Source organism: Pygocentrus nattereri, chromosome 13, assembly GCF_015220715.1.
Source record: "Pygocentrus nattereri isolate fPygNat1 chromosome 13, fPygNat1.pri, whole genome shotgun sequence".
Classification (NCBI taxonomy): Eukaryota; Metazoa; Chordata; class Actinopteri; order Characiformes; family Serrasalmidae; genus Pygocentrus; species Pygocentrus nattereri.
This window is the reverse complement of record NC_051223.1, coordinates 36,320,035-36,341,771: the sequence shown is the minus strand read 5'-3', so window position 1 is coordinate 36,341,771 and position 21,737 is coordinate 36,320,035. Positions and strand designations below refer to the sequence as shown.

The 21,737-nt window shown below is 42.4% G+C and overlaps 2 protein-coding genes across 7 annotated transcripts in view; one reads left to right on the top strand and one right to left on the bottom strand.

Annotated features, from left to right (window-relative positions):
* LOC108437897 (zinc finger protein 850-like) overlaps window positions 1-9,236 on the top strand; it is a 40,971-nt gene extending 31,735 nt beyond the window's left edge. Inside the window, exon 6 of the mRNA XM_037543895.1 lies at window positions 7,954-9,236. Coding sequence (XP_037399792.1) covers window positions 7,954-8,638 — 685 coding nt within the window. The 3' untranslated portion in view covers window positions 8,639-9,236. The remainder of the gene's footprint in view (window positions 1-7,953) is intronic.
* Window positions 9,237-17,587: 8,351 nt separating this feature from the next.
* Window positions 17,588-21,697, bottom strand: LOC108437899 (zinc finger protein 345-like). Of its 6 annotated transcripts, none has more exons than XM_037543956.1 (3): window positions 21,645-21,697; window positions 21,137-21,187; window positions 17,588-19,753 (listed from the first exon to the last, which is right to left on the bottom strand). In XM_037543956.1, the coding sequence occupies exon 3, from the start codon at window positions 19,726-19,728 to the stop codon at window positions 18,772-18,774; it is 957 nt and encodes a 318-aa protein (XP_037399853.1). In that variant the 5' UTR covers window positions 19,729-19,753; window positions 21,137-21,187; window positions 21,645-21,697; the 3' UTR covers window positions 17,588-18,771. The 6 variants fall into 6 exon arrangements, with proteins under 6 accessions (XP_037399853.1, XP_037399855.1, XP_037399856.1 ...); XM_037543958.1 differs by having other exon boundaries at window positions 21,137-21,202; window positions 21,645-21,671; XM_037543959.1 differs by having other exon boundaries at window positions 21,570-21,652.
* Window positions 21,698-21,737: the final 40 nt, after the last annotated feature.

The window sequence follows — 21,737 nt, the reverse complement described above, 5'->3', positions numbered from 1 at the left end:
AAAACAGAATACGATGATTTGCAAATCCTTTTCAACTTATATTCAATTGAATACACTACAAAGACAAGATATTTAATGTTCAAATGGATAAACTTTATTGCTTTTTGCAAATATTCACTCATTTTGAATTTGATGCCTGCAACACGTTCCAAAGAAGTTGGGACAGGGGCGTGTTTACCACTGTGTTACATCACCTTTCCTTTTAACAACACTCAGTAAGCGTTTATGAACTGAGGACACTAATTGTTGAAGCTTTGTAGGTGGAATTCTTTCCCATTCTTGCTTGATGTACAGCTTCAGCTGCTCAGCAGTCCGGGGGCTCCGCTGTCGTATTTTGTGCTTCATAATGCGCCAAACATTTTCAATGGGAGACGGTCTGGACTGCAGGCAGGCCAGTCTAGTACCCACAGTCTTCTACTACGAAGCCACGCTGTTGTAACACGTGCAGAATGTGGCTTGGCATTGTCTTGCTGAAATAAGCAGGATGTCCCTGAAAAAGACGTTGCTTGGATGGCAGAAGATGTTGCTCCAAAACCTGTATGTACCTTTCAGTACTAATGGTGCCTTCACAGATGTGCAAGTTACCCCTGCCATGGGCACTAACACACCCCCACACCATCAGAGATGCTGGCTTTTGAACTTTGCGCTGATAACAATCCGGACAGTCCTTTTCCTCTTTGGCCCGGAGGACACAACGTCCATGATTTCCAAAAACAATTTGAAATGTGGACTCGTCAGACCACAGGACACTTTTCCACTCTGCGTCAGTCCATCTCAGATGAGCTCGGGCCCAGAGAAGTCGGCGGTGTTTCTGGGTGGTGTTGATATCTGGCTTCGCTTTGCATGGCAGAGTTTTAACTTGCACTTGTAGATGGAGCGATGAACTGTGTTCACTGAGTGGTTTTCTGAAGTGTTCCTGAGCCCATGTGGGAATATCCGTTACAGAATGATGTCGGTTTTTAATGCAGTGACACCTGAGGGATCGAAGGTCACGGGCATTCAATGATGGTTTTCTGCCTTGCTGCTTACTTGCAGAGATTTCTCCAGATTATCTGAATCTTTTGATGATATTATGGACTGTAGATGATGAAATCCCTAAATTTCTTGCAATTGCACGTTGAGAAACGTTGTTCTTAAATGGTTGGACTATTTGCTCACACAGTTGGTCACAAAGTGGTGAACCTCACCCGTCCTTGCTTGTGAACGACTGAGCCTTTCAGGGATGCTCCCTTTATACCCAATCATGACTCTCACCTGTTTCCAATTAACCTGTTCACCTGTGGAATGTTCCAAACAGGTGTTTTTTGAGCATTCCTCAACTTTCCCAGTCTTTTGTTTCCCCTGTCTCAACTTCTTTGGAACATGTTGCAGGCATCAAATTCAAAATGAGTGAATATCTGCAAAAAACTATAAAGTTTATCTGTTTGAACAATAAATATCTCGTCTTTGTAGTGTATTCAATTGAATATAGGTTGAAAAGGATTTGCAAATCATCGTATTCTGTTTTAATTTATGTTTTACACAACGTCCCAACTTCATTGGAATTGGGGTTGTGGAACCATTAACTCTCAAAGAACCCTTTACATGCTTAAGTTGTCATTTGAATGGTAAAATGCTTCTTCAGACTGATGGAGAATGTGTTGTATATGGTTCTATACACACACACATTTTCTAAGCTGCTTATCTTTCTGGGGAGGTGGAGATTATCCCAGGTCACTGGGTGGAAGGCAGGATACACATTGGACAGGTCGTCGGTCCATTACAGGGCTGGTTCTATATAGAACCCTTTACAAAGAGTTCTATGTAGTACCAAAAACGGTTATTCTGTTGTTAGAAACTTGACATTGTCACAATAGCAGAACCCTGTCTTGGTGCTATATAGAGCCATAAACAACACATTCTCTATCAATCTGAAGAACCATTTCATCATGGAAAAGTTTCTTTGATTCACTCGGATTTCTAAAGAAGAAAAATTGGTCAACTGGCCAATCAGCAGACTGCTCGCAGGCAGGGGGCGGGGGTTACCGGAAAACGGGTGTGGTTAAAAAACACACCCATGTCCGTGCAAGTTGTGTCCAGTGTGACGCTCTTGCAGTCCAGGCGGTGGCGCTAAATATAGGACTGCGTTTAGTTTTCAACCCAAATAAAGCGGAGAAGCAGAAGATCCCGGTCTGAGAGAGAGAGAGAGAGAGAGAGAGAGAGAGAGTGTGTGTGTGTGTGTGTGTGTGTGTGTGTGTGTGTGTTGAAGGTAAGGAGCCCTCTCTCCATCAGCTTTCGCTGTGTTTACAGCGCCTTCACTGACCAGCAGAGCAGCTGAGAGACGGTGAGATGATGTGTTTGTGAAAAGGTGCTGAATGTAGATCAAAGCCATCAGACAGTCTTTAATTGGCTCGTGCTTGTGTTTGATGTTCTGCTGTCACCGTATAAACGCAGTGTTAATGCTTTATTTAGGATTCAGAGGAGCGAGGAGCCCTGCTGAAAATCCCACAGAAACCATTGTGTTTCTGTTGGTTCCTGATGGTTTTGTAGTGTGTTTTGTCCTTTTTAAACGTGTAAAGAATCCTAATGGTTTAACAGGTGATCAGTGGCGGATTCTAAATGCATTTGATGTTTTCCTAATGGGATGTAAAGGTGTTCTAACAGGAAACTAGTGAAAACCATTACGCCAATTCCCATTAGAAAGCAAAACCATTAGGTTTTAATCCCTAATGGACCTGCAGGGTTCAGCATGGTGCAGATGTTCTCCAGTGGAGATGAGTGTGTAGGTTCCTTCTGTTCTCTGAGCTTCAGGTGTTCAGTTCTTTACTCTGTTACAGGTACAGCCTGTGTCTTTTTGTCACGTTGAGCTTCTCTAATAATCCTGTTTGGAAATAAAGTCCAAAAACGGAGATCATCCCTTCTGAAAAAGGACCATCGGAAAAAATTAGGATTAGAACTTAATGGGAATTGGCCTAATGGTTTCCATTAGAGACCACTAGTTTCCTGTAGAACACCTTTAGATCCCATTGGGAAACCAACAAATGTATTTAGAGTCAGTCAAAGATCATAAGTTAAACTATTAGGATCCTTTACACTGTGATATCAACTTATTAAAAAAGCCAAAACACATTAGAAAACTTGATTTCCAGCTTGCTCTCCAACAGACCGTGATGGAGGTGCATGAGATCCTTCATAATCATGATGCAGATTTTTGTGATGTCTGATCCCCTGAACCCAAGTGGAGCTCACATCTCTAACGTCCTTCTTTCCCCTCCCTCACTTCTCAGCCCACCCCCCACCCCCCGAGGACCTGAGGAGAAGACGGAGAGAGAAATCAATGACAGACGTCCATCCCTCGTCACCTGTTACTGAGCTGTAAGGATCTCAGACACTCAGAAATCAGGCCTGAGACTTCAGCTTCAATAATGAATTAATTTTCATCATCCCTTTGTCTCGTTAACCATAATCAGCGCTGATGTAATCATCCACTGAATCACAGTTCACAGAACTGATCTGTCCTTAAAGATGGCGGAATTCGATTGATCTCCGGCTGGCGATGGAGGAGATCAATAATCAGCTCTGAGATCCGTCTTCTTGAAGGGCAGACTGAGTTGAACAGCAGCTGTAACATGAAAAATCTTCTTTGCATCGCAAGATTCAACAGCCATATTTGTACTGCACATTCTGTTTGTTATTATTATTATTATTATTATTATTATTATTATTAATAATAATAATAAAGATATTATTTATAGAGTACATTTTTTATCATCTCAGAGATGCCTTACAGCCCAAGTACTAAAATATATGCAACCAGAAAAGTGCATTTCCTGATAAAAATGCAGCGATTGTGCTGCTAAAGCAGCCGCTGGTGGTTACTGTGGTAATTTAGGTGGTTGCAAAAGTGTTAAGTGGCTGCTGTAGTATCCCAGATGGTTGCTAAGTGGTTGATATGGTATCTCAGGTGGTTGCTTTGGTTTCCTTTGTGGTGGCTAGGGTGTTGCTAAGTGGTTGCTATGGTATTCCAAATGGTTACTAGGGTGTTACTAGGTGGTGCTAAGCATTGATAGGTGGTTGTTATGGCACCCGTGGTCGTTGCTAGGGTGATTCCAACTGGTTGCTAAGGTATTGCTAAGCGGTTGCTATGGTATAACAAAGGGTTGGTAGGGTGTTGTTAGGCAGTTACTAACAGCAGTGCAAAGTAATGCTCAGTCACAATAGACGATAAACAGTATTCCAAATATTGCAAATAAAAAAATAAAGTAGAAAAAATCGTGACAGAATTAGCAAAAGTCTGCTGTAGGGTGTCAGTATTATTCCTCATTCTGACCTTTGGATTTGGTTTAGATGTTTCCCCTCACCGCCTTAACCATGAAATAAAATGTATATAGCTGTATCCATTTCCTAATGGAATCTAAATGTTCTCTACAGGAAAGTAGTGGTCTCTAATGGAAACTATTAAGCAAATTCCCATTAGAATAGACAATAAATATTTTGTATATCATTTTGTTGTCCTAGATTTTGTTGGTCAGTCTGATCTGAGGTGGTGTTCGGACCCTGCTGTTCTATGCATTTACCAAGCCTGTGGTTTACATACGCTGGTGAATCCAGCTCTTTGTTCTGTATATCCGAGGTGAGCTGCAGTTGTGTGCACTCTTAAAATGGATGGTTCTTCAAGGGTTCTTTAGTAAAGGCAATGGTTCTGTCTTGAACCACGTGTACCATATAGAACCATTTCATGGTTAAATGGTTTATTGCAAGGTGAAATGGCTCTTCAGTTCTGTATAGCACCAAGAAAGCAAGTTTTTTTGTACAGTACCTTTCAAACACAGTGGCAGTTTAAAGTGCTTTACACATGTAGAACAATGTATGCATTAGAAAATAATGCATCTTAACATCCTGAGATCCAGCACCTTAGAAAGACCTAGCACCTCAGACAGATCCAGCACCTTAGAGAGATCCAGCACCTCAGAAAGATCCAGCACCTCAGACAGATCCAGCACCTCAGACAGATCCAGCACCTTAGAGAGATCCAGCACCTCAGAGAGATCCAGCACCTCAGACAGATCCAGCACCTCAGACAGATCTAGCACCTCAGACAGATCCAGCACCTCAGACAGATCTAGCACCTCAGACAGATCCAGCACCTCAGACAGATCCAGCACCTCAGACAGATCCAGCACCTTAGAGAAATTCAGCATCTCGGACAGATCCAGCACCTTAGAGAAATCCAGCACCTCAGACAGATCCAGCACCTCAGAAAGGTTCAGCACCTCAGACAGATCCAGCACCTTAGAGATATCCAGACAGATCCAGCACCTCAGGAAGGCTTTTGCAAAGATAGTTATAAACACATAATTAAAAAGGAAGTAATAAAACCATAAAAGAGAAAAAAAATAGTTAAATAAAGAAATAATTAATTACAAAGAAAGGCAGTTGTGATTAAACTCGAGTCGTTTCCTTCAGCCTGAGTGAGGAAGAGCACCAACAATTACCGCTTTCACCCACTTGACACTGTAATAACAGAAGAACCCTTTTGGTGCTAACACATTCTCCATCAGTCAGGAGAACCAGCACACCATGCAAAGCACCTTGTAATCATACACAATATTCTTTAAGTATTCAGGGTTCTATATAGAACCACTTTCTTGACTAAAGAACCCTTGAGGAATTGTCCTTAGTAAGAGTGTGATCATGATTAAAGGCTGCTGCTTGTTCAATGTCTGTGTTTTTATGATTTAAACGATTTATTCAGGTAGCCACTGTTTTCATATAGAACGTTTCCCGAAAAAGCACAGACAAATGGACACAGCTCAACTGCAGCCACGGCAAGAATTGATAACTTATTACAGCCTTTAATAGCTCATTAATCATTCAGCTGGGCATCAGGTCTAATCAGATGCTGAAGATCAGCCGTGCAGGCGCAGCAGAGTATCAGTCCTAGAAAACCTCAGTGCTGAATGTGGCTGTGGATGAATATTAATCTAAGGTTTTTATTATTAAGGTTCTTTTTTTTTCAAGGGTCATTCCATGTCAGCTCCCCTTGGGCCTGTGCAGACACATCATGGACTTGTATGAATAAATGAAAGCAAAAGCTATGCAGAATTGCAGAGCTTTGTCCCAGTTAGTTTTTGGTCATTAATATTTAAACCTTATATATTTAGTTTAACTGGTTACAAAACAACTGAGCTGAGCTCAAATATTAACCAGGTACAAATACAACAATGACAGTGATATTCTGTCTTAAATCAGCCGGCTTCATGCTTTATTCCCAAAACAAGTTCATTTGTTGGAGGACGTGCTTTTTATTTGCAAAATTTCATCTTGGAAATATAATCATTCAGTCTTTTTCTTTCCAGAATTAGTTTTGGTCATCTTCGTTTTTATGTCATATTCATTTTGTGTAGCATGTACGTTTTTAGTAAGTCTTTCAATGATGAATTTTTGTATGCAATATTTGACAATGTACCATTCATGTAAAAATCTGTCATTTGAAAATTTGCCAAAAATGTATTCATATCTAAATGAAGTCTTGCAGAAATAATTCTAAAAGATCATAAAATTGATGTGGATTACATTTCAAAGAAGATGTAAGCCAACATTAAATATACCCTCAATAAATGAACCTGTTGTGTGAATTTATTATGATTTCAACTGAGAAAATATTTTTATTGCTGTATTTAAGCAGTTAATTTGAAACCTGATGAGACAAACCTTAATTATCCATGACTAAAAAAACCTATTTGGAGCACAGCTTTGCCATGGTTACATGTGTGACAGATGCTTCCCATTTGTCAGTGGAAAAGAGGAGTTTTCTGAACCCAGAGTGCAGCATGGCGTCCCACAAGGCTCTGCTTTAGGGCCCTTACTGTTCTCTCTTTTTTACAGTAGAATGCATAATCCATAAATACAATGTTGCCATTCACGTTCATGATGATATTCAGTTGTGTGTTTGCTCGGCCAGATTCAGTGACTGCCACAAATATGTACAAATATTTTTTCAGAGATAAAAGTCTCAATGACCAGAAATTCCAGAGTTTCACAGCACTGACTCCTTATCAGAGCAAATTCAGCTGTTAAGTAAATATAAACCCCTTTAGGAGTACCATTAATGACTATTATGCTGTTAAATTTGCTCTTCCAGTTTAATAAAATGATTTTCGAAAGATGCTGCATTAATTTGATATGTAAAGCACACAGTGAAACAAAACCAAACATTTATGGATTTTTGTTTCGTTTGTTGCACAAATGACATTTTTGAATTCCTACTTTAGGAATAGGAATAAATGTTTTATTGCTACTCTTAAACAATTTAATAATTTGTTATGAGCACTTACAGGTCCAATCACAGTGATATGAAACACAGTAGCTCACAGGGAGGTCTGATTGTTGGTGTGGATATTTTGAAAACTTTAGATTTTTATTCAGTTGTGAATAATATTTTGATTCTTTGAAAAAAGTGCTAGGATTCAAGAAGAGCTCCAAAGACTCATGATTATGGAGAGATTTGGAGGGTGAGATGATGCTCCTCCATCTTTCCTGCCCACATTGTTACCATGGCAACCCATGCAGGTAGACTGGTGAGATCTGACTCAATACATCTCATTTGATAAACAAACCAAATTCACCTGCAGTCTAAACACAGACTCATGTGTACCATTTGATGTTATACTAACATTTGTTGCAATTTGCATAGATTTTTTATTGCTTTTTCTTTTCCTCTTCTAGAAATGCAGGACATTTACATGCATGATTTAAATTTACCATGAGCAGACGTCATCAAGAGGTGTCCGAGTTTACACGACTGAAATCGGGACAGATTAGATGTGAGAATATGGAATCCAGAACGAGCTCCAGCACTCAGCAGACGTCCTCTGGTGTTCTCCACGCTACTGCAGCTTGTGAACGGACACCAAAGAATGCAGGAAAAGAGAGACCTCACCACTGCTCAGAGTGTGGGAAGAGCTTTAGTAGATACAGTCACCTCCAAGTACACGAGCGCGTTCACACAGGAGAGAAGCCGTATCTGTGCTCAGAGTGTGGACTGACATTCAATCAGCAGAACAACCTGCAGCTACACCAGCGCATTCACACCGGAGAGAAACCGTTTCCCTGTTCGGATTGCGGGAGGAGCTTCAGTCGTCAGAGTCATCTGCAACTCCACCAGCGCATCCACACCGGAGAGAAACCGTATCGCTGCTCAGAGTGTGGCAAGAGCTTCAGAGATGGAGGAACCTTCAAAGCACACCAGCGCATTCACACAGGAGAGAGACCGTACGACTGCGCAGACTGCGGGAAGAGCTTCAACCGTCTCAGTAGCTTCCAACAACACCAGCGCATTCACAAAGGAGAGAGACCGTACGAGTGCTCGGAGTGCGGCAAGAGCTTTTCTGTACATAATCATCTGCAGCGACACCAGCTCGTCCACACAGGAGAGAGACCGTTCCACTGCCCGGAGTGTGGAAGGAGTTTTAATCAGCAGATTCATCTGCAGCTGCACCAGCGCATTCACACCGGAGAGAAGCCGTATTACTGCTCAGAGTGTGGACAGAACTTCAGGCACTCGAGTACATTCAAGACCCACAAATGCGCTACGAGGGAGCTGATAACGTACGACATTGGTTTGTCTGATCAAGGTAACTTAACAGAAATGATGTGACCTGTTTAAAGGTGTTCCTGCGATGGACTGGCAACCTATCCAGGGTGTATCCTGCCTTCAATGCGGTGACCGCTGGGATAGGCTCCAGCTCACCCTGTGACCCAGAAGGATACGTGGCTTAGAAAACATGTGTGTGGGTTTAAGCGTAGAGCTTTTTTCCAGGTCCAGGACTATTTGCTCTGCGAGTTCGGTACATTTGGTTGAGCGTGAAGCCTGTTTTCGAGCTCAGTAGCGGAACAGAGAACTAAACTCTGGTCATCCTGAAATCCGTGGTCTTGGGGAACTCCGGTGGGTCCACTGGATGTGTGGAAGCTCTCTGCTCCCAGCGCTGTGTGGGGCTGCATGATTGGTTCATTCTGTAATGTGACTGCTTCGACTTATTGCATCACTTCCCTTTTCGAGCATGGAAATGGGGGAGAGGGCTACTGTGGACAGAAAGAGCTGCTCCTCACCGCTTCAGTGTTTGTATCCAGGTAAAATAAAGCATTAAAAAAATAAATTATGAACTTTATTTTATAAGTAAATTATTTGTCATGTAATTGTAGCACTGAGTGATACAATATACATGGATTCTTTTGACTAAAATGTTTAAATGTAACTACATTGACTTTGGGTATTTCTTTGGAGCAGGTGTGTCAAACTTACACTACAGGGGCCGTATGAAAAAATCTCAATGAATCTGTTGCCCAGAGAATGTGTATGATTTTATTTCATTTTTAAATAAGTGACCCGAAGACTGGATATTTAAAATACTCCAAAACTGCAACAGCAAAATCTCGGCGCCTGTAGTAGACCTTTATCATATGAATACTTAACTACTCGAATATCAAATCAAACCACATTTATTTGTATAGCACTTTTTACAACGGATATTGTCACAAAGCAGCTTCACAGAATTCCAGAAAAGACAAGAATGTAAAAACCCCTGGTGGGCAAGCCAGGGGCAACAGTAGCAAGGAAAAACTCACTTAGAACTGAGGAAGAAACCTTGGGAGGAACCAGGCTCACCAGGGGGGACCCATCCTCCTCTGGTCAAACTACCTACAGTGATTATATTACTAATATTAATAGCAGTAATATTGGTATTAGGAATAACTAGGAGTCTATGAGAACATCAGTGTAGGGTGGGCAGCTATTCCAAGGTAGGTGGCGGTAGCTGGGGCGTGGGCAGCTGGTCTGCAGTGGGTAGCAGGAGGGCTTGACAGTCAGTCGTCCTTCAGTGTCTGGCCGGACATGTGGGCGGTGGTCTTCTTCTTCTTTCGGCTGCTCCCTTTAGGGGTCGCCACAGCGGATCATCTGCCTCCATCTTGCTCCATCTTACTTTCATACTACCAACTCCATGTCCACCTTCACTACATCCATAAACCTTCTCTGAGGTCTACCTCTTCTCCTTCTACCAGGGAGATGGAATTAGTTTTATTCTGTCTGTTTGTACATAAACAGGGAATGTAAACATTTCCAGAGTGTGGCTAACGACTCCGGCAGATCTGACTATGACAGCTTAACTAAGAGGAGAGAACCAGAAAGACACACAGACACGGCAGCACTCTGAAACAGTTTGGCATCCCTCTGCTCCACTGTCCACAAACCTGAGTGACCGCGTGCGAGCAGCGGGACGACAGCACCAGCGTCTCAGTTTACTATAATTCCCTGTATCCATGGACCCCTGGATCTGCTGCCTTTATCTAGGGGGAACAATTAACTACCAAAAGCTGAACTGAACAAGTGAGTTTTCAGCCTAGTTTTAAAGACTGTTTTAAAGTCCCAAACATTTTCTGGAAGATCATTCCAGAGTTTGGGGGCTTTATAAAAAGCTCTTCCCCAGCTGCAGCCTTATGAATTTTAGGAACTACTAATAAGCCAGCACTCTGGGATCTGAGTAGTGTTGATGGCTCGTAATGGGAAATACGGTCTTGCAGGTACTACATGGGCCCATGTAGGGCTTCATAAGTCAATAAAAGAATTTTATAATCAATACGGAATTTAACAGGCAGCCAATGAAGTGATGATAGCACTGGACTGATATCAAATTTTCTAGTTTTAGTGAGAACCCTGGCTGCGGCGTTTTGGACTAGTTGAAGTTTGCTTAGATTCCTGCTCGTACATCCTGACAGTAGTGCGTTACAATAGTCTAGCCTGGAAGTAATAAAGGCATGTACTAGTGTTTCCACATCATGCAGGGACAGGGCATTTCTTATCTTGGCAATGTTGCGAAGATGTAGAAAAGCTGTTCTAGTGATGCTGCCTGTGTGTTGATCGAATGATAAATCTGAACCAATGACAGCACCAAGATTTTTTGCTGCTGAACCAGGTGTAACTGGAAAGTCAACAGGATTAAAAATTAAATCTGGTAGTTTATTTCTTGCCAATTTTGGACCCAGAAGGAGAACCTCTGTTTTGTTACTATTTAGTAGGAGAAAGTTCCGTAAACCTCCAGCATTTCATGTCTTTTACACAGTCCTCTATGTTCTTTAATCTGTATTTATCATCAGGCTTGGCTGATATGTACAGTTGCGTATCGTCTGCATAACAATGAAAGTTAATGCCATGGTTAATTATAACTGTGCCTATTGGTAACATGTATAGTGTAAATAATAATGGTCCTAAAATAGGCCCCTGCGGAACTCCAAATCTTACTTTTGAATAATTGGAAGATACATTGTTTACACTGATGAACTGATAACGCTCTGTTAGGTAAGATTGGAACCATGATAGGGCCGTCCCTGTGATTCCAACCATGTTTTCTAACCTTTCTAGGAGAATATTGTGGTCTATCGTATTGAAAGCTGTGCTGAGGTCAAGTAGCACTAACAGGGATACGTAGCCTTAATCAGAGGCAAGAAGATCATTAGTTATTTTAACTAGAGCCGTCTCAGTGCTGTGATGTGGCCTGAATCCAGATTGGAATTTTTTATATATATGGTTCTTATGTAGATATGAACTAAGTTGTTGGGCCACAGCTTTTTCTAAGATCTTAGATATAAACGGCAAGTTAGAAATAGGCCTGTAATTAGACAAAATGCTAACATCACACTTCCAGCTTGGTTTGTCACCATTTCCGCTCTAGTTTCCGAGCTGTTTGTTTTAAGGTACAGGTTTTATCATTGTACCATGGGGTGAGCTTTTTATGTCTTATCCTTTTTATTTTAAGTGGTGCCACATTTTCTAAAGTGGATTGGAAGGTATTTTCTAAATAATCAGTTAGTAAATCTAGCTCCATTGGGTCTGATGGAGTGAAAACTGGGGCTGATAGTTCTAGGAGATTTTCTATAAATTGTAGGGCGGTAAAAGGTTTTATTGAGTGCTTTGTGGAATAGCGAGGGAACGTACATATATTATGGCTAAGTCGTAGCACATATGAAATTAGGTAATCGTCGGAGATTGTTGAGGTTTGCGGTAGGATATTAAGCCTGTCTATGTTAAGATCTAGTGTCAAAACTAAATCTAATGTGTGACTACAGTAGTGTGTAGGCCCTGTTACATTTTGGGTAAAACCAACAGAGTCTAGAATTGAAGAAAATGCCTTTTTTAGTGGGTCATCTGCCTTCTCAAAGTGAATATTAAAATCTACAATTATTACTTTAGCCAGTCGGTTTAGCCTGTCTGCCTGCGGCCTGGTCCTGGCTATTTACACTACACTGCCGACTAACTAAGAGACTATGAGCTATGCTGCAAGAAAGTAAGGCAGCACCCTCCTGCATGGGGTGGACACCATCCCTAAATATAAGACCAGGCTTGCCTTCGAAACGCAACAGATTATCTATAAAGCCCACTTGATTTTCAGAACACCACTTGGACATCCAGCAGTTTAACGCCGTAAGCCTGTTGTAGGCTTCAGCGCCGCGTCGCATTGGGATGGGGCCAGAACAAATTACGGCATCGGACATCGTCTGGGCCTGTTTAATCACCTCTCTAATATTACCCTTAGTTATCTCAGACTGCCGCAGATGAATATCATTGGCCCCTACATGAATGACCATCCTCGAATATCTCATCAGCTAACAGTCCAGGGTTGCCACTAATGTCTGGCAATCTGGCTCCCAATAAACATCTAACTGTTACTGCTGGCGCCCCTAAAGGAGTAGCTAATTTCACGTGTCAGACAATTGAGTCTCCGATACCCAGAGTACTGTAACGTCCTGCTGGACGTGTTGAAGGATGGACGAGAGAGGCGCTGCAATGAACAGTTGTCACTTTTATTGCGGGAACTACATTGGTTGCTATCGGCTACAACCACGCCAAAATAACAACGGGCTAACGCTAGCACACGAGCCGAACGCACACACATACCACAGCTCTCTCTCTCGCTCACTCTCACACACCACGCGCCTACGCTCTCCTCCAATCACATGCTTGCCTTACCTTAAACACAACAGTGCATCTTTAACAGTCAGTAAACACAGAACATTACTTGCAGGTGGAGAGGACGGAGCCACAGGGCCTGACTTGGCCTTGTGTTTGACACATGGGCTTTAGAGGGTGAGTAAACCTAATTGTTTTTCTTTCTAATGGGAATAGGCTTAATGGTTTCCTGTAGAGACCATGAGTTTCCTCTAGAACACCTTTAGATCCCATTAGGAAACCATCAAATACATTTAGAATTAGTCACTGGTCAGCTGTTAACCAACACCACCAGGAACTAACAAACACACTTAATGGTTTCTGTGGGTTTTTTCAGCAGGGCTGATTCCTCCGTTGGACCAAAGACGTGCAAACTGACCAAACACAGAATGGATCATTATCTCTTCTCTGCAGACCTTCTTTGGTTCTTGCAGCAGATGAGATCCTGATGGTGGAGTGTTCAGTCCAGAGTCAAGCTTGTCTAATAAGAGCTGAGGGACACTCCTATTGGACAGTCCTCATCCTTTAACTGAAGTTATCAGGCAAACTGAGAAATCCAGCTTTGTGAAACGCTCCCCATATGACTTTAGCTCATGTCTTTAGGTCTGATATGCTAGTCCAACAGGACTACAATGCAATGTTCTGCTTTGATTTTGACCAAGAGAACCAAATTACTATAGACACTCATTCCCACCAATTAAAATAAACTCTGCTAAAAAAAAAAAAAAAAAGGACCATTAGAAACCATTAGGATTAAAACCTAATGGTTTTGCTTACTGTAGGGAGTTGGCTTAATGATTTCCGGTATAGACCACTAGTTTCCTGTAGGACAGGATTTCTCCACCTGTGGCCTGAACTCTGGGGAGGCAGCAACAAACATTTTCAATTCATAACCAGCACATGTAGTTTAGCCAAGTGAGGATTAGAACGCCAGGCCAGCGAGGGTCTTACACTGTTTCTCAACCCTCGTGGTCCTGGAGGCCCACTGTCCTGTATTTTTTACTGTTCTCCTGCTCCCAGCACACCTGATCGAACTAACCATAACCCATTGGGTTAAAGTTGGAAAAACACGGGCCTCCAGGACCAGAAACACTAGTCTATCAGATCAGTGCAGCTCTGCACCTGGACAGCCGCAGTCCAGCACAGTTTAGAGATTCCTGGTCAGACGTTCATTAGTTTCTTACCAGGTGTGGAAGGTGTGTTATAGCCAAAATCACCACATTCTGCTGGACTCTGGCCCTCCGGGACTGTGGTCGTCCATCCCTGCGCTGCAAGGGTGTCCCGCCATATCCAGTGTGGCTGCAGGCTTTCGTTTCAAACAAGCAGGAGCTCACCTGACTACTCTTTAATCAACTGCTCAGTCTTTAAATAGCTGACCATCTGAGCTCCTGCTTTATTGGAGGTAAGACAGGGCACACCTGCTGTACTAGACCAGTGCAGGCCACATTGGGCCTTGGAGGAGGTACATGTGGCCGAAACCAAGCCCAAAAAAGAAAAGATATTACACAAAAATATGGCACAGTGAAGCAGGCAGTGCCTCAAGTATGTTTATCAGCTGATTTTGAAAATAAAACCAATAGATCAAACAAAGCAAACGGCTGGATGATACACTGAGGTGATGAAACATGACTGAAAACGAGCACACAGAATAAAAAAAACTGATAGTGATGAAAACACTGAGTGAGTGGAGCTCTACTGCCCCCTTCTGGACAAAGAAATCTACTGCGTCCAATCAAAAGTCTTCTAGCAAATACACAATAGGCATAATTTCCTGTGGGATATTATAAAACGTGCTTAGCAAATTATTGATAAGCAAAATAAAGAACAAGACACGCTGTTTTAAACAGGGAACCCTTATTTATTTCTGCTATGTCTAGCAATTATTAATCATATCAGAAGAGAAGAAAATGGGCCGTACTGACAGCTGAATCCACTATGGGGTCTCAGTGTCCCTCTCCTTCATATGCCTTCCTGCTGTTTATCTGAACAAATGGAAATCTTCTGGAGCATCATTTACAATACATACAGTGATCTGTTGTACATTTAGCAGGAATTAGTTCAGGTAAGTACAGGTGCTGATGCCTGTAGCACACTAGCGCTGCTTTTACACCACTTTTTACATCAGATCGACATTTTAGAAATTATTATGTATCTCGTGATCATTTTAAGCTCAGATCTGTGCATATAGATATTTCATAAATAGAGTTTTATTATGATGTCTACACTGACAGCAGTGTTATGATTTAAACATCATTATTTCTTTCAGGTTTGAAGGCTGATTTTTGCTCCAGAATGGCTAGTAGAAGTCTGGATTTCTCTATTCTGTCGCAGTAGTTTGAGGGGTGAACCACAATTTATCTGACGCTCGCTGTATAAAAGTATTAACTGTAGTGTGAATCTCTCACACCAGAAAAAGTCCTAATTTTAGCTACCTTTAAACTGAAAGCAGTGCTTTTGTGTCTTGTTTAATCTACAGTATCATTAATTTGCCGTGTTCTGCGAGTGATGGAGCGCTGCTTCAAGTTAGACAGCTGCTAAAAACAGCTAGACTGTAAGGATGGCGCTCTCCCGCTCTCCAGTGCCTCACAGCTTCCACAGTTTACTTTTGTTTAAATCAGGGCTGTAACTCACATGAACCCACTTCATTCTTTCACTTTCGTTGCTTGGTAATGCTTCTTCTTCTTCTTCTTTCGGCTGCTCCCTTTAGAGGTCGCCACAGCGGATCATCTACCTCCATCTTGCCCTATCCATTGCCTCCTCTACTTTCACACCAACCATCTCCATGTCCACCTTCACTACATCCATAAACCTTCTCTGAGGTCTACCTCTTCTCCTTCTACCCGGCAGCTCCATCTCCAACATTCTTTGCCCAATAAATCCACTATTCCTCCTCAACACATGTCCAAACCATCTCAACCTAGCCTCTCTGGCTTTATCTCCAAACTGCTCCACCTTCACTGTCCCTCTGATCTGCTCATTTCTAATCTTGTCCATCCTTGTCACTCCCAACGAAAATCTCAGCATCTTCATCTCCGCCACCTCCAGCTCAGCCTCCTGTCTTTTAGACAGAGCCACAGTCTCCAAACCAAACATCATAGCAGGACGCACTACTGTCTTGTAAACCTTCCCTTTCACTCTTGCTGCTATCCTTCTGTCACACATCAGCCCTGACACCCGTCTCCACCCACTCCACCGTGCCTGCACCCTCTTCCTCACCTCTTTTCTACACTGTCCATTGCTCTGGATGGTTGACCCAAGATATTTGAAGTCATCCACCTTTACGACCTCTACTTCTTGCATCTTCACCTTTCCACCTGCCTCCCTCTCATTCACACACATGTATTCCATCTTATCTCTACTGACCTTCATTCCTCTCCTCTCCAGTGCAAACCTCCACCTCTCCAGATTCTCTTCCACCTGCTCTCTACTCTCACCACAGATTACAATGTCATCTGCAAACCTCATGGTCCATGGAGCCTCCTTCCTGACCTCATCTGTCAACCTGTTCATCACCATTGCAAACAAGAAGGGGCTCAAAGCTGATCCCTGATGTAACCCCACCTTCACCTTGAAACCATTTGTCACTCCAACTGCACACCTCACCACTGTCTCACTATCCTCATACATGTCCTGTACCACCCTAACATACTTTTCAGCTACACCTGACTTCCTCATACAGTACCACAGTTCCTGTCTTGGCACCCTATCATCTGCCTTCTCTAGATCCACAAAGACACAACGCACTAATACTAAAATATGGCTGAGCGCTGTAACGCAGTATTGGAGTTATGTGGAGCGGACGTGATTTAACGCTGCTAAAGCTTGTTATGATGTACACAAAGAGGTGAGTTCATTGTATGTCACTGCATTTACTCCACTTATCTCATCACTCAGACTTGGTCACAGCAGAGCAGATCGCTGGTCGCTCCACCCAAACATGGTGCACTCTCTTCTTGCAGTAGAAAAACGCCACCAGGGCTGTCCCTGAACGTGGAAGTGTGAGAATGGTGTATTATTATATCGAAAATTTAGCAAACATGTCTTATTGCTTTATTGAGGAAAAGTTATATCGCAATAATTATCATTATTGTTTTATTGCCCAGCCCTAATTTAAATGTAACTAAAACCCAGCAGTGAGGTTGCTGAACTTTGCCCTTCTGTGCGATCACTGAAAACGTCCTGGTCGACCTACAGAGAAGCGTTAGTAGCTGTTAATGAAGGGTTTTCTCTTTATTTGAGGGTCTCGCCCATTTTGTAGGGCAAGATTTCAACCACTATCCCTTGTAACTCAGTTCAAAGGAGTTAGGGTGACACTCGAAAAGGTAGGGTAAAAAGAAGAAATGGGATTAAGTTGTGGCCATCACTTAGCAAAGCATGGGAACGAGGTCACAGCTTATTAAGTTGTGGCCACAACTTTTTCATCTCTTTCTCACACCTCACTAAGTTGTGACCACACATTATTATTATTTTTACAGGATGTCACCAGCAGGGCTCCATAAAAACACTTGTCTTGTCTCTTTATTCGTTTTTTTCAGACAGACAAGCTGTAAAGATGGTGTGGCCTGGTGTCTTTGTGCAGGTTGTACTAAAAAAGTATGAAACATGAAGTCAGTACAGCTTAACTGCTGAGGGCAGAAGCACAGAAATCAGTAGTTTATTCTACAATTTAAGGCATATTTAACTGCCAGCACTTTGTATTGTGGGAAAGAGCACATCTCAGTGAACAGCTCCACTGAGGATGAAGTTGTAGTTTTTTGACGGAATGATGTACAATGTTTATCCAGTATGTAGCCATTTCAAGCCCACTGACAGTCTGCAAGGTGTCAGGTGGTCCTTGTGGTGATACAACATCCTCTCATGGCTTCTCCTACCAGTGTTCTGCTGATGATTCTCAGGCTTGATCACCTTTCAGCATGTCTGGCTAAAATCTCATCATGGAGGAGCCGACCACCTGAGAGTGAATCCCACCCAGACTGAGCTGCTCTTCACACTACAGGACTGATCTTTCTGTCTCCTTTGAGAATTCCTTGGTCAAACCTGGAATCTCCTCTACAACATCAGGAGGATTCAACCCTTTCTCTCCACTCTCAAAGCTTGAATACACTCTAAAAGATGGTCCTTCAAGGGTTCTTTAGTAAAGACATCAGTTCTTTATAGAACCATGAATGCTCAAAGAACCGTTTGCATGCTTAAATGGTTCTCCGCATGGTGAAAGTTATTCAGACTGATGGAGAATGTCTTGTATATGGTTCTATACATACCAAAATGAGTTCTGCTGTTGTTATGATGTCAAGATTGTAACAATAGGAAAACCTTTTCGGTGCTGTATAAAAACTTACACAACACATTCTACATTATTCTGAAGAACCATTTCACCATACAGAGAACCATTTAAGCAGTGTTCATGGTTCTATGTAGAGCTACTGTCTTTACTAAAGAACCTGAACTTGCTCGAGGCTGGTAATTAAAACGTTGATGGTGATTTGTTGAGATGTTGGCCCTTTTTATCACTTCATGATAAACATGACAAATGATCAAATTGTAATGAACAGATCCTTCAGTTTTTGTGAAAATTTACAAAAATAAGTCTAAAAATGTACAACAAGAAATTCATCATCATCATCATCATCAGCAGCAGCAGCAGCATCTTTAAGTGCTTAGTCCAGATGGGGTCATGGTAGGAGCTGGGAGAGCTGCAGTTTGGACATGGACAGATCAACAAATGCATTCATGAGAAGTTTCCTGTAAAATACTTATTACATCCATTATTGTCCACAAAAATGCATAATAAATCACGTATCAGGAGTTTTCATCTTCCTTGTGCTGCACTTGTGAATCTTTAAAGTATTCAAATGCCTGAAGTTCCTCTCGCACTCCGAGCAGTAATACGGTTTCTCTCCAGTGTGAATAAGTCGGTGCCGCTGTAGGTGACTGTTTAGAGTAAAACTCTGCCCGCAGTCTAAACAGTGATACGGTTTCTCTCCAGTGTGAACGCGCCGGTGTGTTTGGAGGTGACTCTTTAGAGTGAAATTTTTCCCACACTCTGAGCAGCCGTACGGTTTCACTCCAGTGTGAATGAGCTGGTGTTTCTTGAGGGTGCCGTAGTCTCTAAAGCTCTTCCAGCACTCGGAGCAGTGATACGGTTTCTCTCCAGTGTGAATGCGCTGATGTTGCTGCAGATGAGAGTGTACGGTAAATCTCTTGCCGCACTCCGAGCACTCGTACGGTTTCTCTCCGGTGTGAATGCGCTGGTGTCGTTGGAGAGAGCTGTGCAGAGAGAAACTCTTCCCACAATCGGAGCAGCGATGCGATTTCACCCCAGTGTGAACGAGCTGGTGTTTTCTGAGCGTACTGCTGGCTCCAAAACTCTGTCCACACTCTGAGCACCGAAACGGTTTCTCTCCAGTGTGAATACGCTGGTGTTTTTTGAGCGAACCACGGTCTCCAAATCTCTTCCCACAATCCAAACAGGGATGCGGTTTCTCTCCGGTGTGAATGCGCTGGTGTAGTTGGAGACTATTCAGCTGGTTAAAACTCTTTCCACACTCTGTGCAATGAAACGGTTTCTCTCCAGTGTGAACGCGCTGGTGTGTTCTCAGATGACTTGGATAGTGAAAACTCTTCCCGCACTCTGAGCAGTCGTGAGGTCTCTTCGCTGCTGCGTTGCTCTGTGTTTGACTGCGAGACGTGTTTGTGTGTTCAGTACCAGAGGGCACTGGCTGAGTGCTGGAGCTTCCTCTGGACTCCATATTCACACATTTAATCCCTCCATTTCTGGAGGGAAAAAGAAGAAAAATATTTGAAGTTCAGTATGAACTGCAACCAAAATATGACATAAAACTGCTGAAACACTGGGTCTCATTCACCAACCAAGACTCTGACGTTCACCAATGTTCTCTTATGTGGGGTTTGTTCTTAGGTAAGAACAGAATCTACACACACTCAAGAGCACAGAGGTGAGAACAGTTATGTGCTTTAAGAACACGTCATGAATCTGACGTAGACTTTTTCTTAGGACCTTTCTCAAAAACGCACTTAAGAACTAACAGAGGAAGATACTGGATAATGAGACCCATAAAGATCATTAAAAAAAAACTAGACATTGCATGATACCAGTTTTCTTTTCAGATGTCAGGTAGGGGCGAGTAACTTGGCGAATATATATTTTTTTCATGATACAAGCTGTCATGATATTTACTGTTCCTGATATCTGATCCGTTGAGACGCACAAAAAGTGGCCAGTGGTGCCACAGCACTTTAAAAAAAACTCAATACAAATGTTTTTGTTCAACATTTCACACACTGCACTAAATTAGTGACATTAAACTGTTCTGTGAATGGTGAAATAGTTCTTCATACTGATGTGTATGTTTTTAGGTTTTATATAGAACGTTTCTGAAAAGGGTTCCATAATAGCACCAAAACAGGTTCTGTTACTGTTACGATGTCAAGTGTATCACATTAGAACAACCTATTTTGGTGCTATAAGGAACCATACACCAATCATGCATAACAGTCTGACCACCTCCTTGTTTCTACGCTCAGTGTCCATCTTATCAGCTCCACTTACTGTATAGCTGCACTCTGTAGTTCTACAGTTACAGACTGTAGTCCATCTGTTTCTCTGATACTCTGTTACCCTGTTCTTCAGTGGTCAGGACCCCCATGGACCCTCACAGAGCAGGTACTATTTGGGTGGTGGATCATTCTCAGCACTGCAGTAACACTGATGTGGTGGTGGTGTGTTAGTGTGTGTTGTGCTGGTCTGAGTGGATCAGACACAGTGGTGCTGCTGGAATATTTCATACTACATTTTTTCATACTACATTTGTCCATTTGATCTTCCCACAGATTGAAAGAAGGTCTTTTGGAGTCTCTTCAGTTCAGTTCCAGAGACTTGCAGAATTGATGCTGAGGCACGTCAAAGATGGCTTGTTGCGGCTCAACACCTCACCGAAATACTGCTGGCTCTTACTTTGTTTCCCATCTGTACATCACCAACCCTGCAAATGCACTAAATACTCATACGATAACCAGTACACTGTATGATCTGCTGTACAATCCGTACTGCAAAGCTCTCGAATGACTTTTACATGTTTGTAGCCACTGTGTTACTGTATATTTACCACTGCAGTGATGAACCATGCAGTCACATACCTGGTAGAAAAAGCAGCAGGCTGGTTCTCATTAGGAAACTATCAAACGCATCTGTAATCAGAACACCTGTTAGAACCATTAGAGTCTGAGATATCAAGCCATCAGGAAAACACACCATTAAAGACTATTGGACACCGAAAAAACCTTTTAATGGGCTATATGATTTTTTTTTCAGCTGGGTTTTACCGTTTAACTGTTTTTACATATAATTTTCATGCTGGTTTGTGAGATCTGTTCATGTGTGGACAAACTGGTCACTGAGCAGAGGCTGAGGATCTCACTACACCAGAAGAACCAATTAGATACAACTGCAGCAATGATGAGAGCAGAGAATACAAATCTGTCCACTACTGTCCGAGACAGACACTGTAAATACTAAACAAATACTAGCAAAGCAAACCAAAGAGGAAAATGCCTTCGACCAAAAACCCACCCCTTTTCCACCCTGCATTTCAGACTGTGATCTCTCCCATCAGGATCGATTAAAACACAGCGCAGAACTCTTTACCTTCAGCTGATCTACTCCTGCCTCGCTGATCTTCTTCTCTTCTTTACTGGGCTAAAAACCACAGTTATGGAAACAGCGCCCCCCATCTAGACT

What these genes read in the sequence shown, in the direction of transcription:
- LOC108437899 (XM_037543956.1), bottom strand. Translation starts at nt 19,728, where the DNA reads ATGGAGTCCAGAGGAAGCTCCAGCACTCAGCCAGTGCCCTCTGGTACT.